At 32.9% G+C, this 16045-nt stretch overlaps 1 protein-coding gene across 2 annotated transcripts in view; it reads right to left on the minus strand.

Annotated features, from left to right (window-relative positions):
- The window catches only part of DYNC2H1 (dynein cytoplasmic 2 heavy chain 1), a 332321-nt gene that overhangs the window by 266427 nt on the left and 49849 nt on the right, over positions 1-16045 (minus strand). Inside the window, exons 27-36 of one of the 2 annotated variants that reach the window (XM_057747705.1) lie at positions 15336-15468; positions 15110-15227; positions 13409-13521; positions 11536-11655; positions 8287-8437; positions 6034-6239; positions 4658-4840; positions 3885-4067; positions 1992-2215; positions 1123-1238 (exon numbers count right to left, since the gene is read on the minus strand). In XM_057747705.1, the coding sequence (XP_057603688.1) occupies positions 1123-1238; positions 1992-2215; positions 3885-4067; positions 4658-4840; positions 6034-6239; positions 8287-8437; positions 11536-11655; positions 13409-13521; positions 15110-15227; positions 15336-15468 (1547 nt within the window). The remainder of the gene's footprint in view (positions 1-1122; positions 1239-1991; positions 2216-3884; positions 4068-4657; positions 4841-6033; positions 6240-8286; positions 8438-11535; positions 11656-13408; positions 13522-15109; positions 15228-15335; positions 15469-16045) is intronic. The other variant, XM_057747706.1, reaches the window with a different exon arrangement.

Here is a 16045-nt window from a genome sequence, read left to right on the forward strand (position 1 = left end):
AAGAGAGTAGAGAAAGGAGAAAATAATAACTTTACAGTAGAGAAACCTGGTAAACTTAAGTGATGAAGGTGAACATCACCAGTGATGTCATGTGGTTATTATGTACCCACTAAAATGATGTAACAAGAAGGCCACTCTACCTCTGCGGTATTTTTTTCCAAATGTTCATAACTCAATCAAATCATGAGTAAAATATGAGGAAAAAAAACAAAAACAAAAACAAAAAAACTCAGACTGGGGAAGAGTCTGCATAATATCTAACTAGGACCCTGTCAGGGTCATGAAAACAAAAACAGACTGAGAAACTGTCCACAGAGCAGAGGAGACTAAGGAAACTATGGCAACTTAATGCAATATGGCACCCTAGATTCAATCTTGGAACAGAAAGAGGACATTAATGATAAAACTGGTGAAATCCAAATGAAGTCTGGAGTTCAGTTAATAATAATGTACCAGCCTCAGATTCCCAGTTTTCAAAATGTACCATGGCAAATAAGATGAAACAATGAAAATACTAAATTCACAACTTTACTGTAATAAATCTAAAATTATTCTTATGTTAAAAGGTACTTTTTTTGTAATCTTAAAATATTTCTTTAAAAGGGTAATTCTGTTTGGTACACTATCTTTTTGAAAGAGAAAATCTCCATGTGTTTCTAAAATTTCTGTTACTGTTTTAAGACTAGACAAATTTTCAGACTCTATTCCAGAACTACCTAATCAGGAACTTTGGGGGTAGAGTCCAACAATCTGTGTTTTAACAAGCCTCTAGGTGATTCTAGTGCAGATTAAAGACTGAGAAAAAGTGGACTAGACTATTCCTCTATATACCACAACTGTTTAATATTTAATGCACATTTAGAAGTTATGATGAGACATTAGGTAAAAATTAGGAAAAATCTCAATAAATTATGAACTTTATTAAAAAATAATAAATCAGTGTTGGTTCAATGGTTTTAATAAAAGTACCATACTATGTAAGATGTTAACAGGAGAAACTGGCGGGGCATACTATTCAGAAACCCTCGATACTATATATATAACTCACATAAATCTAAAAGTATACTAAATTAAAACTTATTTTAAAAAATAGAAGATTGTAATTGGAATAATGAATCATACCTTTTTGTTTAACACTAGTTTTCTTCAACTGTCTAAGAAGATTTCCACTTCCTCTAAGAACTGTCTTCAAAGCTCTCAAACCCCAGTCATAATGTTGCTGAGGTGTCAAAAGTTCTCTTATGTAAAAATACAGAAATTATAAAGCATCAAAGAGCTGTAAGAAATTCTTTTTGTAATCACATCAAAAGAAATACAGAATCTAACTACTAACACATAGAAATAAGTCTTAATATTTTCTTAATTTATAAAAAGGAACAAAGTAACACAAAATGATCACTCAAGTAAAATGTTAAAGATGGATGGTTCTCAAGGATCAAGATAAACCTTTCACGAACTGGATTATCTTAATGGAGATACTAAACGATAATTATCTGCTACTTTTATTCCTAAAGTTTTTAATCGATTCATCTTGCTCTCTATCTCTGACACTCTACTTCTCACTATCTCTTAAGTGATGTGGACCAGAATTCTAGGTTGCCCAAAGAAGCTAAAAGTCAATCTCTATTACTAGAAACCAGACATTTAAAGAAACAAAAACAAAAACTGTGAAAGATTCCCTCCAAAGAACAGTAGGCTTTGAGTAGTCAGCTGGTAAATTCGTTTAGTAAGTATCATTTAGCTGAAGTACTCCAATAAAAATATTTTGCAGGAAAAAAGTGAATTGAATTAATAGTATTTATGAAAAACAAGTAGTTTTGAGCCAGATGTTTTTGTTATTCAAACTAAAATCTTTCTTATCAACATCTTAAGTACAGTATAATGACTAATACGAAAATCATTGAATAGGTAAATGGGACAAATGTGAAAAATGGTCGTTAATAATCACTGGAACTACAAAATATCAAAATATTTAAAACAGGAAAACTCACCTGGATAGATTGAAGATAGCTACCAATTTTCTTCCCAACACTTTAGCATCTTTAAAGCCTTCTGAATAGAGAATAACTTCTGCAATAAGTTCATTGTCTGGACGAGACATGGCTACTGGCCTGAAAAGCTGTTTAAGATTATCAGGCAGTTTTTGTCTTCCTCCATAACCTTTTCCAGCAGGATTCATAGTGATAAAAATTCCAGAATTAGAATTCATTTCTACCTGAAATATTAATTTAAAACATAGGCATCAAATATTTGAAACTATAAAATACATTGCAAATAGAAGTTTTATTGTGACATATTTCTACACACACATCTTTATACCTTAGCAAAAAGCAATCACTAGTGTGCTAAACATCTCCTTACTCAACATATAATAAACTCCTTAGGAACTACACTACTTTATAGAGGTTCTTTATAATCAGTTTTTTGAGGCTGAAAGTTTAAGTGATGGTAACTAGTTTGAATGTCTATTCATTCATTCAATATGTTTACTAAGAGCCTTCTTGTGTTAGGCACTTTGCTAAGTACACAGACACAACACAACTCTGAACTAAAGCCAATAATAGTTTATGCCCTTCTGGAGTTTATACTCGATTAAATATTAGAATGAAGTAATTATAGTTAATAAATGCCATGACAGAAAAGAGCAAAATATCATGAGAGTATCTAATAGGATTTTCAACAAAGCACTAAGAATAGAAAAATGGAATTATGATGTGTAAACAATAAATGGGCAATTAGGAAGTAGAAATAGCTAGAGTAAAAAACCTGGCTATAAAGGAAAGAAAAGAAAAAGAGCATGGTTGGAAGGAAGGATGAATTAAGGGAAGGTATGCTTATGTTTTAATTATACTAAATATTATACTACAGTATCATTATATCTAATATAATATTATATATTATTAAGAAGGAAAATATGTGATTATGTTTAAAAGCCACTGAGAAATGGGTAAAGGAAGGACAGGGTTAATTCTGAAGAGAAGGTCCCTAGGAAGCAGATTCCAAAGTATAGATGAAAAAATTAGCTTGAGTTGGGAAAAAGGACAATTTTTCTTTATAAGAGGAGGAAATGACAAAAAATGAACAGGGAAGAAAATAAATTTTGTTGGCTGAGAGGTAAAAACTTAATAGTTTCTCTTTTCTTTGTGAAGAAAGTTTAAATATCATGTAAGTAACCAGCAATTTAGAACTGATCCTAGTTTCTTGGCCTACCCTGAAAAACTTGTATTATAAAAGTGTTATCATGGAGAAGAAGATATTTCACAGTTCTTTCAACTTTCAGTGTATTCACCATTATTCACTGTATACAAAAATCTATATTATATACATATCAGTTTACATTCTAATGACATGAATGTATATCTTCTATAGGGAGAAGTGAACAACAGAAGAATAGTTAACTACTTATTGTTTTAAGATTCATATAGAATAGTGATTAAAAACATGAATTTCAGAATTAGACAGACATGAGTTCAATACCCAGCTCCACTACTTAACGTTTAACTTATCAAGCCCTAGTTTCCTTGTCCATAAAGTGGAAAAAAGATAATAGTACTTAACTCAAAGGACTGTTGTGAGTATTAAATGAAACAATACATAAAAACACTAAGTACAGTGCCAACACAGAGCAAGTGCTTGATAAATATTAGCAAATGTTTTTATAAGTGGATTACTCAATACTGAAAGTTTGAAGATGAATGGTGGAAATGAGACCAAAAAAGGGTCAGAAACTCAGAGACAATTCACAGGTAAAAAGGTTTAACACGCTGGTCATAAATTAGAAACGGGGTGCCAGGAGAAATAAAGACAGACTATTTGCCTGAGTATGAGTAACACAAAGTCTTATAAAATATTTTAATTCTTTAAATTCCCAATATATGCTATACCTCTTTGCCAAGCAGTTCACATACAGTTCTATGATTCTTCAAAGCATCTTGAATTGTCTGGATTTGCATAGATACTGCTGACAGTACAGATTCTTCCAGTCTATTGAATTCATCAAAACAACCCCAGGCCCCGCACTTTACCAAACCAACAAATATTCGTCCCATTGACTTCACATCGATGCCCTTAAAAATAACAATAAAAATTATATTCATCAAAAATAATTAAAATCTCTAAAAATAATTTAATACTTTATGTCATTTAGTGAGAAGGCAATCATTTCACCCATGCCTCTTTGATTCCTTTTTAAGTCGACATTAAATAGCTACTCTTTCAAAACCTAGGGTGGCTTCAAGGAGTAAACAAAATAACTCATGGGAAAGTGTTCTGAAAAGTACACAGAACTAAACAAATACAAGATTTTGTTTTAGTTATTCTTTAAGCCGAAAAATGGTAATTTAAAACAAATTTAAGATTTTTCCTCTTTTTCCTCTTCTGCTGACTATTCTCCTTACAAAAAGTGTTGTTCTACACTCAAAGTAAATCTTCATTCTGTATTTAAAATTATTCCTTTGTAATAGTTCTCTTTAGAAAAGTTTTTGGATTATACTATGTGCAACCTCTCTCTATTTTACTTTTCAAATAAAACAAATTCCATTTTCAAGGGATTTAAAAGTAGAGTGATTTTAAAATAGAGCATTTCATATATAAGTATGTGAAAACTATTCTAAACGTCTAAGACACTATTATATAGTTTGATAATTATTTACTCTACCTCATCGCAATTAAAAACTAAAACTTGTCTTCCAAGAAGTCCACCTAAAGCCTTTACTGATTCAGTTTTCCCAGTTCCAGCTGGTCCATAAGGATTTCCTCCAAGTCCCATCTTCATGGCTTGAGTGAGAGTTAAGTAGCACTTGTCTGTTAGTGGAGTATAAACCAGCTTGGGAGCATTACCCTACACAAGGGAAATATAAATTTCAAATATTCATGTTTTATTCAACATATACAAACACTATATAGTGTGAGATTCCAGTAAAAAAGTTAAAAAGGCAGTTAACAGTTAAAAGTTGTTTACACAGAAAAAATATCCAAAATATTTTTTTAGTAAAAGAAGCTTTCTAAAACACAAACTGGAATTAAACTTAGTTATTTCTCAAGCATGTATTTTATTCTATCCTCAATTGATACACTGTTAGGTTTTCCAAATAGTCTCTGAAGTTCTTGATAATGTTACAAAGATATACCTGTAAGGCAGACAAATCCAGAAACTGTATACAATTATACACTTTCCAATATAATTCAATACAATTATATACAATAATCATCCTATTTTGTATTTTAAAATTCATGTAAATTACTTCCTTGAATCTTACAATCTTCACAAATCAGAACTACTTTGGAGACCTCAAAGTTTAATTTGAAAAATTCCTTATGAAATTAATAATCTTAACCTATCAAATAACTCTCAAACTTTCTACTAAATTTTAGGGGAAACAGATTCCAATTCAAGCTGCATTTTATAGAGTTTTTCCTTAATTTAGGTGCGCAGATATAGGTTTCAAAATATATTTCCTTTTTGAAAGAGCCAGCTGGCAACTCTCCTGACATATGCTTATTAACATAAATGTCCAATATATCCTGATGTTTGATTCACTATGATGGAAAAAGGCAGAGAGGATACAGCTGGATTTTTTGAGAACAAGGTTACATGAGCTAGGTTATTTGCTTGAAAATTCTTTTACCTTACAAACTGAAAATATTTAACAAACATACTTTAACATATTAAAAACCACACTAATTTTGACCTTGTAAAAGGAGACACAAACCAAATCGTTTCCATAGAGGTTTTCTAATATTCAATTCTCTTTGGATTAAAGATACATTTCAATCTATATAAGTAAATACTACTCTAAGAAAAGGTACATTTAGAGAATTCAAAACAATACTGCCATTATTTTAACTTTTTTGTAAACAGAATTTTTTCCAATGTAACATTTTTTAATTACGATGAAATAGAAGACAATAATACAAAAAAATTATGAAAAGTTATAACTAAAATAAAAATAACTCTTTCATCCAATAGCAAATTTCCTTTAAAGTAAATAATTTCTAACTGGAAAAATTAAACATTTCTGTCATGAGTCATACCTGATACTCATAAGTATACTGAAGTTCAGAATCCACCATTTGAACATAACATGTGTGATCACTTTTCATATAAAATCTAACTTGTTTTTTCCAAGCCCAGTCTTCAGTTGTGTGAACTTGAACTTGGTTTAACTGCTTCACCACATCAATATTATGAATAATATCAAGAATAAGTGCTTTAAGTTTAAGCTCCAGAATGCCAGATTCTGTATACAATTAAAATAATTGGAGAAACTGTTAGCTTGTGATTTATGTACGTTATGATTTTATATATATGTATGATTCCTTAATAAACGAATTTAAATGTTAATTTCATGATACATTTGAACAGTACAGTAATACATAACATGCAAGTCAAAAGAATGTCCAATCCACCAATAAGAATTGTGTGTGTGGCTTTGATGTCTTCATTTGTATGATGAGAACTATCATAAAACTGTATGGGGTGCTGCAATGATGAGAAATGAATAAAGAGCAGCATACAGCACATATCATTTACAATCTGCATTGTTATGTAATTTAACTTTTCTCTGTTGCTGCTATATTTAGTCCCTCTTCATTAATTTTAATTACCAGAGAGTATTTCACTGAAAGTTACATCATGTTTTATTTCTCCATTCTGCTGTGTTAATTCCTTTTATCTATGTATTTTTATGAACACATATACACCATAAAGCAATGCATGAGTGATACCAACAACAACAGAAAAAGAATTGTGTGTGTGAAAACTAAGGTATCAAAATTCAATGAAAGGGGTTCTGGTTCCTTATGCAAGGGAGTAACCACATCAACCTGTCTCTCCCTCTGAATGAAGGTATAAAACATGGACAACATACATGGAATTGCTATTTACAACTCGGAAAAAATAAGACTATCAGGCAACTTGGGGAAGGGCAGAATTAGAAGTGCCACCAAACCAGTGGTAAATTTACATTTTTCCCCCCTCTCTTATACCCATGGGCCTGGACTCAATGTTGCCAGAAATCCATATTGGTGCAGACAGAGAGAGCTCCAGGAGAAAGTCTCTAACTCAGGCTTGAAAAGCAGAAAAGGTAATTCCTGGTAGCCACAGCACTGGCAGCTGAGACCCAAAAATGCCTAAAACTCTAAAGAAAGGGAGCTGTCCTCTGAAATCAGAGGAGCTATGATCCCAAGAGAGTGGGACAAACTCAAACTGCTCGTTTTTTCTCTCTTTTCTCCCACCAACGGGTCCAAGACATGGCTGCAGTCACAGAAAGTGTGAGGGAGAGCAGAGTACATGAAACTGCAGCTTTCTGGCCATAGGACCAAAAGAGGAGCCTAAGGAAACCACAAAATCATTGCAAAGATCATGGAAAGGGAGGAGACTGGAAAAACGACCCTATAAACTTCTTTATGCCTGAAGCTGGGCAGATCTCATCCTAAACATTAAATCAAAGACTCTGATAACTGGCCACTAGGTGGCAAACATGTGGGAAAGGTCTAAACATCTGAAGATGTGAAGAGTACAGAAAAGACAGAACAGACATTGGAACAACGCACAGAAAGCTGGCTGAAACTTGTGGCCTGAACCCAACAAGATCACTTGCTAACAGAAAAATATCAACATTATCCAGCAAATTTAAATAAGACTCAGACGCTTATATCACAATATTCAAAATGTTCAGGATACAATCCAAAATCATTCAACATGAAAAGTACCAAAAAAATCAACTCACATCAGAAAAGACAATAAAGGTGAAATGAAGACGCTCTCAGGTGAAGGAAATCTATAAAGTTCATAGTCAGCAAACATGCTCTAAAAGAAACACTAAAGGAAATTCTTCAAACAAAGAAAATGACAACAGAAGGAAACTTGGAGCATCAGAACGAAGGATGGGCAACAGAAATGGTAAGCATCTACATAAATACAATAGACTACTCTCAGGTCCTTTAAAATACATTTGACGGTTAAAGAAAAAAGTTATAATTTCATGGAGTTTTCCCTGTATATAGATATCTATATATGTTGAAAACAACATAAAAAGAGGAGGATAAAGAAATCCATATGATAGTAAGGTTTCTACATTCCATTTAAAATCGTAAATTATTGATTCTAAGTAAAATATAAAGGTTAAGTATGTATATTATAATCCCTAACGTAACCTCCAAAACAGACACATAGATTGATTGATAACTAGACAGACAAAAGTGCAATAGATAAATTAAGATCGAATACTAAAAAAATGTTCAAATAACCCAAAAGTAGGCAGAAAATGGAACATTTTTCCATACCAGTACTCCCTGGATCCTCAGAACTTGTATCAATGTTAGTATAGTGCTCTAACTTATCCACCAGTTGTGTTTCAATCTGATGAAGACTATGATCTTTGATAGCATTTTCTACATCTTCAGTGAATTTAATCTGTTCTGCCAAGCATAATATCTAATGAATAAAGAGAAAAATTATTTTTTAAAAGTGAATTTACTTAGAAATATTTTATAAATTTAAGGAAAGATACCTTTTTCCAAATTTCCAATTACATATTGGATCCCTCTACCTGAATGTCTTACTGGCACCTCAAATATTAACAGAGAAATACATTTGTTGAAAAAGCATTGTGTAATGCAGCCCAAGCTTACTTCTCAGAACTCATCTCTTATTATTCCCTATTTTTGGGTCTTAGAACCCACTAAGCTCATTATAACCTAAGTGCCTTTGTACTTTCTTCCCACAAGTCTCCTCATAAATGTCTTTTTTTTTTTTTGGCTGTGTTGTGTCTTTGTTGGTGCATGCGGGCTTTCTCTAGTTGTGGTGAGCGGGGGCTACTCTTCTTTGCGGTGCATGGGCTTCTCAGTGCAGTGGCTTCTCTTGCTGTGGAGCACAGGCTCTAGGCACATGGGCTCAGTAGTTGTGGCACACGGGCTTAGTTGCTCCACAGCATGTGAGATCTTCCACGCCCAGGGATCAAACAGTATTCCCTGCCCTGGCAGGCAGATTCTTAACCACTGCACCACCAGGGAAGTCCATGGCTTCTTTTTAAGCAGTAAGATGGAAAGATATGAGTATGATGCATTCTATTTAATAAAAAGAGTAATCTTGTAGCATTCCAAAATAATCTCCCAATACAATACTGAAGTCTACAACTTCAAAAAACCAATTTTATCTTAAATTAAGATCTGTCAATCTTTCAATCTAATACTGATAAACAGAAACTAATACAGATCAACTTCATGTTTACATGAAACATGAAATATTAATGCTGTTTGAGACAATTTCTGTAATATTATCAATGTTTGATAGTTCTTAGATGAACAAGGAAAACCAATATCCTCCTTTAAATTAAAGACATGACCCATCATCATATAAAAACACTAAACCCACTGACCAATTACTACTGAACAGATTGTTTTCTTCTTTTATATAACTTTTAGCATCCAGAAAATATCATCAAATGCCTCTATTCATCAGATTAATTCACTACTTATATATAATTTTAAAAAAATATAGCAGGTTAAGCTGCACATCAATATCTCAATTTTTAACAGTCTGCTATACAATTTCTCTGAGAGGCTAACAGAAATGATACTCAAGATACAGTCTTTAATTCTCACATCACATTACCATTAAGATACCTAGACAGACACATTTTAATTGCCTAAAACGTAATGGTCACTAAGGGTGCTCTGCAAACATTATATAATTTAACCTATAATGAGTTGCCATGGAGGTATTTTTATACCCTCTTAACTAAGTATAAAAATGAATCACTCAAAGTGTAACTGGTAAAGGTAGTATCTGGACCAAGGTCTGTCAGATTCTTTCTACATTATCATGCTGCCTCCTTCCCAAACCAGAAAGTCTTTCTCTACATTATTTCAGGTCCTTACAAAGATGTCTTCAGAAAACTGAATTAATAGCACACAGTAACCTGTACCAGACATTCATGTAACCAGTTATACTATTCAATCCCCTTACATAAATGCTCTTGAGATAAATTTTTCTTAACATTGACTGCTAATAAGCTAGAATTCTTTGTTTTGACAGATAATGAACTATTTACATTTCTAGTAGTTCACATTTTTACTTGACGGCTCAGAGCCTAGAACCAAGTTTCAGGGTCAAATCCAGCAACATTCTTTAGTCTGTAGCTCCCAGTATATCTCCTGATACAACTATCATTTCCTCAATCTAGTTATTATGCAATTCTTACTTTTGTATATTTTTTAATATTGCATCTTTTATTCTAAGTCAATTTAAATCCTACCTGGAAGTTGACAGAGTACTAGGAACATTTCCAGAGGTAATAAAGCACTTTAACTTTGACTTTGCAATGGCATTATTATTCATCAATAATTACTTTTATTTTTCTCTAAGAACTTAAGATTTTTTAATTTTTTTAAAGTTTTTTTTTTAATGTAGGTCATTTTTAGTCTTTATTGAATTTGTTACAATATTGTTTCCGTTTTATGTTTTGGCTTCTTGACCTCCAGGCATGTGCGATCCCAGCTCCCTGACCAGGGATCAAACCTGCATCCCCTGCATTGGAAGGCAAAGTCTTAACCACTTGACTGCCAGGGAAGTCCCAACAAGATCTTTTTAAACATATTTTAGTTTGACTTAAACAGCTAAAAGATGCAAATGATATGAATGATAAAATGGCTAACAATCTAAAATGTTCCAACTTTCCTATTTAGCTTCTCATACTTTAAAAGAACCAACATAAAAGCCTGTTCCAATAGCTACTAAACGTTTTAACCTGAAAAGAAAAAACCGGTAGGTTTTCCTGTGAGAAATCATAATGCATCTTAATGCCTGCCTTTCAGAGTCCCTAAGAACTAAAGTTTCTGATATCCTACCTCTTTAGTATTAGTCTCAACCAGCAATAAAACTAATCCCAAACAAGGCAGGATATTTAACCCAAGTCTTAGTGCTACACTTTAATAAGGCCCAGAACAAGTTTTGTAAGACACATATCCAGCATCCAGAGTTTCAGGAAAGAGTTCGTATGAACACTGACCCACAGCAATCTCTATACCAACCATACAACCTAGCTCTCTTCTTCCCTGCCAAAGTTCTAGTTCAGTGCTGTGACTATGTTTCAGACCCACACTAACACTCTGCTAAACACCTGTCAGCTCCAACCTCCTAGATGAGTCCATGGGAAAGGTGGGAGACAATGTTGTAGATCCTATGCCTCTCCATCGATGATGGACTAATCATCTGGAACCAGGAGACTACTACATGACTGATTCTGCCTCCCAGTTCCACTTCCCACTGGCCTGGGTAGCTTAGATCTCAGCAGGCCTTCTGCTTGAAAGCATCTGAATTATGTCAAACTAATGGAGCTAGAATTTTACTGTCATGCAGTTCCTCCCTCACATTTTACAGCTGAGGGACTGAGACTCAGAAGTTAAGCCATTTGTCAATGTTAACTATTAGATAAAGAAAAAACAAAGATCCCAGTTGTCTAAGCCTCCTGACATCTAGGTCAGGGATCTTCCAATGACACCATGCTTACCTCTAGACATAAACCCTCTTACCTGTGAAGGGAAAAAGGATGGGTCAACTGCACCTTGAGAACTTCGTCCAGTAGTAACACATTCCATCAACAACTCTTTCAAAGTTTGTTTCATTTCCAAGGCTAAATCATTTAACCAAGTCTGAAAAGAAGATTAGAAAATATATTATTTCTTATTACAAAAGTCATAAAACAAAAACACAACCTATTGACTCTATTCTTTCATTTCAGGAGCAAGATTATAATTTCTTATTGACTCTCACACTCCCAAAATGTGTTATGTGGCATGTAACTTTTTAAATTAATAAATGATTTAAATAAATTGAAGAAAACTATTTTTTCACCTCCGGGGTAAATGGTAAGTGTGAAAACTCAAAAATTTGTAGTTAGTTATAACTATCACCATCTATACAAACCAAAAAAATATGAACATTTAAAAAGTAACCCATTCATTTCATCATTATGACAAATCAAACTAGATAGTTGGGCCAATAAGAGTCACAGCAACTAGCTAAGTCCCCTGGCCCACACTACCCTGATGACCTCATATTCAGAAAGCTGTAACCATAGGAAGGAATCACTTCATTCAGGTGAACCATGTTATTTAAGGAGTTAAGCTCCCACTGCAAACAAAACTAATTCTGTTTCAAGGTCAAAACAATACATTTTCCACTCATTTGATTATAGATAAAATAATAAAAGTTAACTAGAGTTAAAATAATGATGATTAAAAAAATAATGAATATTTAAGAATCACCACATAACTTTAAAAAACTGTATCATTTGCAATAAAATTTAAGGGCAAAAACTACAATCTTAATAGTTTTTCATCATTACCTACTTTAAGTTTTAGTGTTTTACTATTTATCTTTAAAGCACTTTCCAGTATTAAAAACAGCACAAACTTTCACCCAGTTCAAAAGCCACTGCAGCTAAAGAATAAGAAGCTCTCAGTGCAAGGCAGCAGACAGCTACTCCGCTATTCATCACAAGAGCTCCCAGAGCTCTGCACTACCCCAGCTGCTAAAAGCTCTTTCTCTCTCTGTTCATCCAGTCCTAATAAAATCACAGGAAAGGAAAACAACAGCAAAAACAATAAAACTCTTCACCAAACATGGGAGCTACTTAACAAACCTTCTATGCCTTCAATCAACTGTTTATTTACTCAATAGCCAATAAAATGTTGAGGCCTAACCAGGAATGGACATTTTACTAAACTGTATAGATATATACATGATAAGGCATGGCCTGACTTGCAGTTGGAAGATAACTTTAGAACTTAAAAATTACAATTCAATGTGGTACATCCTATTGCTGTTGGCTTTAGCTGAATAACTGTAATAGGCTTTTAACAGTTCACTTCTAGTCCTACAGAACCAATTAATCAATAGTTGTATTATAAATGCACTAGTTTCAAGTTTACTTGTTCACTTAAATCATCTTATACAACTCAGATTTTAAAGAAAAAAAAAAGAACAAAGACTTATTGAGTACCTTTGTCCCAAACACTATGGTGTACCTACAGCCAATTATCTCATTTAATTTTCAAAAGAAAGTCTTTGCAACAGCTAGTAGGACTCCCATTTTACAGTTAAGTAAACCAAGACTTTAAGTTATACAGCTAATAAGCTGTGGAGCTACAATTAATATTCAAGTCTTTTTGACTCCAAAGCAAAAGTTCTTTTCAAAATTACATGCTGCCTTCCAAAGACTAAAAACCCATACTCCCTTTAATATCAAATCATTCTGAACCTAACAAAACAAATTATTTTTTAAGATATAAGTTTCCTAAAAGGCCTAAATTAACCGACTTACTCTACAAATTGACCAAATTACTTTTGATACAAAATTCATACTGTTATTTACACTTTCACATTTGAAAAAGAATTACTTACCTCTACATTATTTGACAGAAGAACTTTGTGTTTAAAAGGTACAACTTCTCCCTCTAAAGATTTCATTGCAGTTATATGTTTTGATTCCTCATCAAAGCACACACTGTTAATGCCTATATTACAAAAGCAACAATTTAAATGCAAAAGGTTTATTAAAGGCATAATTATTAGATGTTATATATGATTACCACATAATACATAATGTATACCTCATACTATATATTAGAATTATATTAATTCAATTATATAATGTAATAGAACAGCTTTCATAACTAAAAACTGGAAACAACCAGAATGCTCATCAGGCGGACGGCGAAATTGTGATATATTTGAACTGACTATTTTCAGCAATAAAAAGGGTTAAAATATGCTCATAGGTATCTTGAAAACATTATGATCAGTGAAAAAAGCCAAGCACAAATGAGTGCATAAGAATACATAGTGATGATTCCACTTACATTATATGAGGCAAAAAGATAAGAGGAAAGGGGGAAAGCAAATAAGACTTCCCTTCCCCAAAATTTGCACTCATCTTTTATAGTATGTAAAAAACACATTATCTAATTTTGATCTTCAGAAAAACCCTATAAGTTATTATTTACAATTTAAAGAAAGAAAGTAGATTTCAGAGAGGTAAATTAATAACTAATACATAGTAGAGGTAGAGCTTGAAAGCAAGCTTTCTGATTCCAAGAGCTCTTTCTACTATCTCCACAGGCCAAATCACAGTTATAGATGTAAGCACTCTAAAGCTTCAGGTATACAGTGGTTAGTAAATACTTCTGTAAAGCACCAGAGAGTAAATGTCTTAGGTTTTTACAGGTCATAAGGTCTTGGTGTCAATTACTCAACTCTGCTTGTAGCACAAAAGCAGCTATAGACAATAATGCACATGCCTGTATTCCTTCCAACAAAACCTTATTTAAAAAAAAAAAAAAATGCAGACAGCGAGTCAGATTTGGCCTGTGGGCCTAGGCCTGTAGTTTGCTAATCCCTGACTACAAGTGAAGGTGATGAAAATGTTTTACTTCTTAAAGTTAATTTGAAAAATATAGCTCTTTTCCAATAAATAATATTTCAAGAAAATAATAATCATCACTGTTTTTGTAGCAAACCAACTCCAAATGCAATTACCCAACTAAAACGATTCAACAACATCAAAGCATATAGCACTATTACTCTATGCTTCTTACCAGGTAACCTCACCTATTCCTATAGCCTAATTATCATCTATACACAGATAACTTCCAATTTCACATCTCCATTCCAGGTATCTCTCCTAACAATAATTGCCTACTGAGTGTCTCCACTGGGACATCACTCAGGAGACCTTAAACTCAATAATGAAGGGACATGTTCTCCTTCACTTCCAGACCTCTAAACATCCTACTCCCTCTGCCTTCCCATTTTTCCTCTAGCTAAGACCTATACATTCTTCAGATCTCACCTGAGATGTCACCTTTACATACCCAAAACTGAGCTAAATGTCTTCAGAGATGCAACTATATCACCACATACTTATGTTGACCATAGAAACTGACATATATTTATCAACTTATTAGCTTGTCTCACCCACTAAACTATGAGTTCTTTAATTGTGTGATCTGTATTTTATTCAACAGTCTGTCTAAGAGCCTAACATTATGCCTGGCAGATAGCTGAAACTCACTAAATATCTATTGAATAAATGTTAACTCTTACCAGCAAACAGCTTCTTAAGGTGAGACTGAATCACTGATGGGTTAGTAGACTGGCCCAGTATTTCTAATAAGTCATCATCACCAATAAAGTAAAATCTTGGGAATGCTGAGCGTTTTTCCTAAAAAAAAAATAAAACAAAAAGAATCATCATTTCTTTTCAAATAATTAAGATATTAAACTACTTTATAATTTATTATACAAAGATATTTAAAAAAAAAAAACATGCCTCCAAGAATTCATTTAATGATTTCTGACATCTTTGAAGCTGATCAAGTATCGTCAGTAGAGAATTTCTGATTCCTGCATGAGTAGTTAACATTGTGACTCTGTTATCTTTCTTGATGTCTGTCATTATTGATCTGCAGAAGAAAAAAAATTATTTCCACATCTATCTTAGCAGTTTTTGGCTGAAAGAGGGATATAGAGACTTTTTTTGCCTGCTTAAAACAAACTAGTAACATCAATATACAAGCAATACATTATTATACTTCTAATAAATAATCCTCAAAGTTAATAATATCCCATTACCTTTTTTAACCTCCATTATTGCACATTCTAATATTTCACTCACTTACTAAACAAATAATAAGCCTTACCTCATAGAGACAATGGTCCAGTGACAGACAAGGATATTAAATAATTTCTCCAAATATTCAAATAAAATTATGATAAATGCTAAGAAAGAAAAGATCAAAGGATTGTTAAAGTGGCTAATGGAGAAACCCCTGACCTATGACTTATTTGAGGAAGTAATTTAAGCTGAGATTTGAACGATAAAGAAAAAAATGACAATGAGTAGGAGGGAAACAGTTTCTAGCAAAGACCTTGAAAAAGAACTTGGTATGTTAGAGAAACTAAAGGCTAGAGTCACTAAAGCAAAAAAAAAAAAAAGAGAGAGAGCAGCAGAAGAAATGGACAAGGAGCAAATCCTTGGCC

The sequence above is a fragment of the Hippopotamus amphibius genome, chromosome 9 (genome assembly GCF_030028045.1).
Source record: "Hippopotamus amphibius kiboko isolate mHipAmp2 chromosome 9, mHipAmp2.hap2, whole genome shotgun sequence".
Classification (NCBI taxonomy): domain Eukaryota; kingdom Metazoa; phylum Chordata; class Mammalia; order Artiodactyla; family Hippopotamidae; genus Hippopotamus; species Hippopotamus amphibius.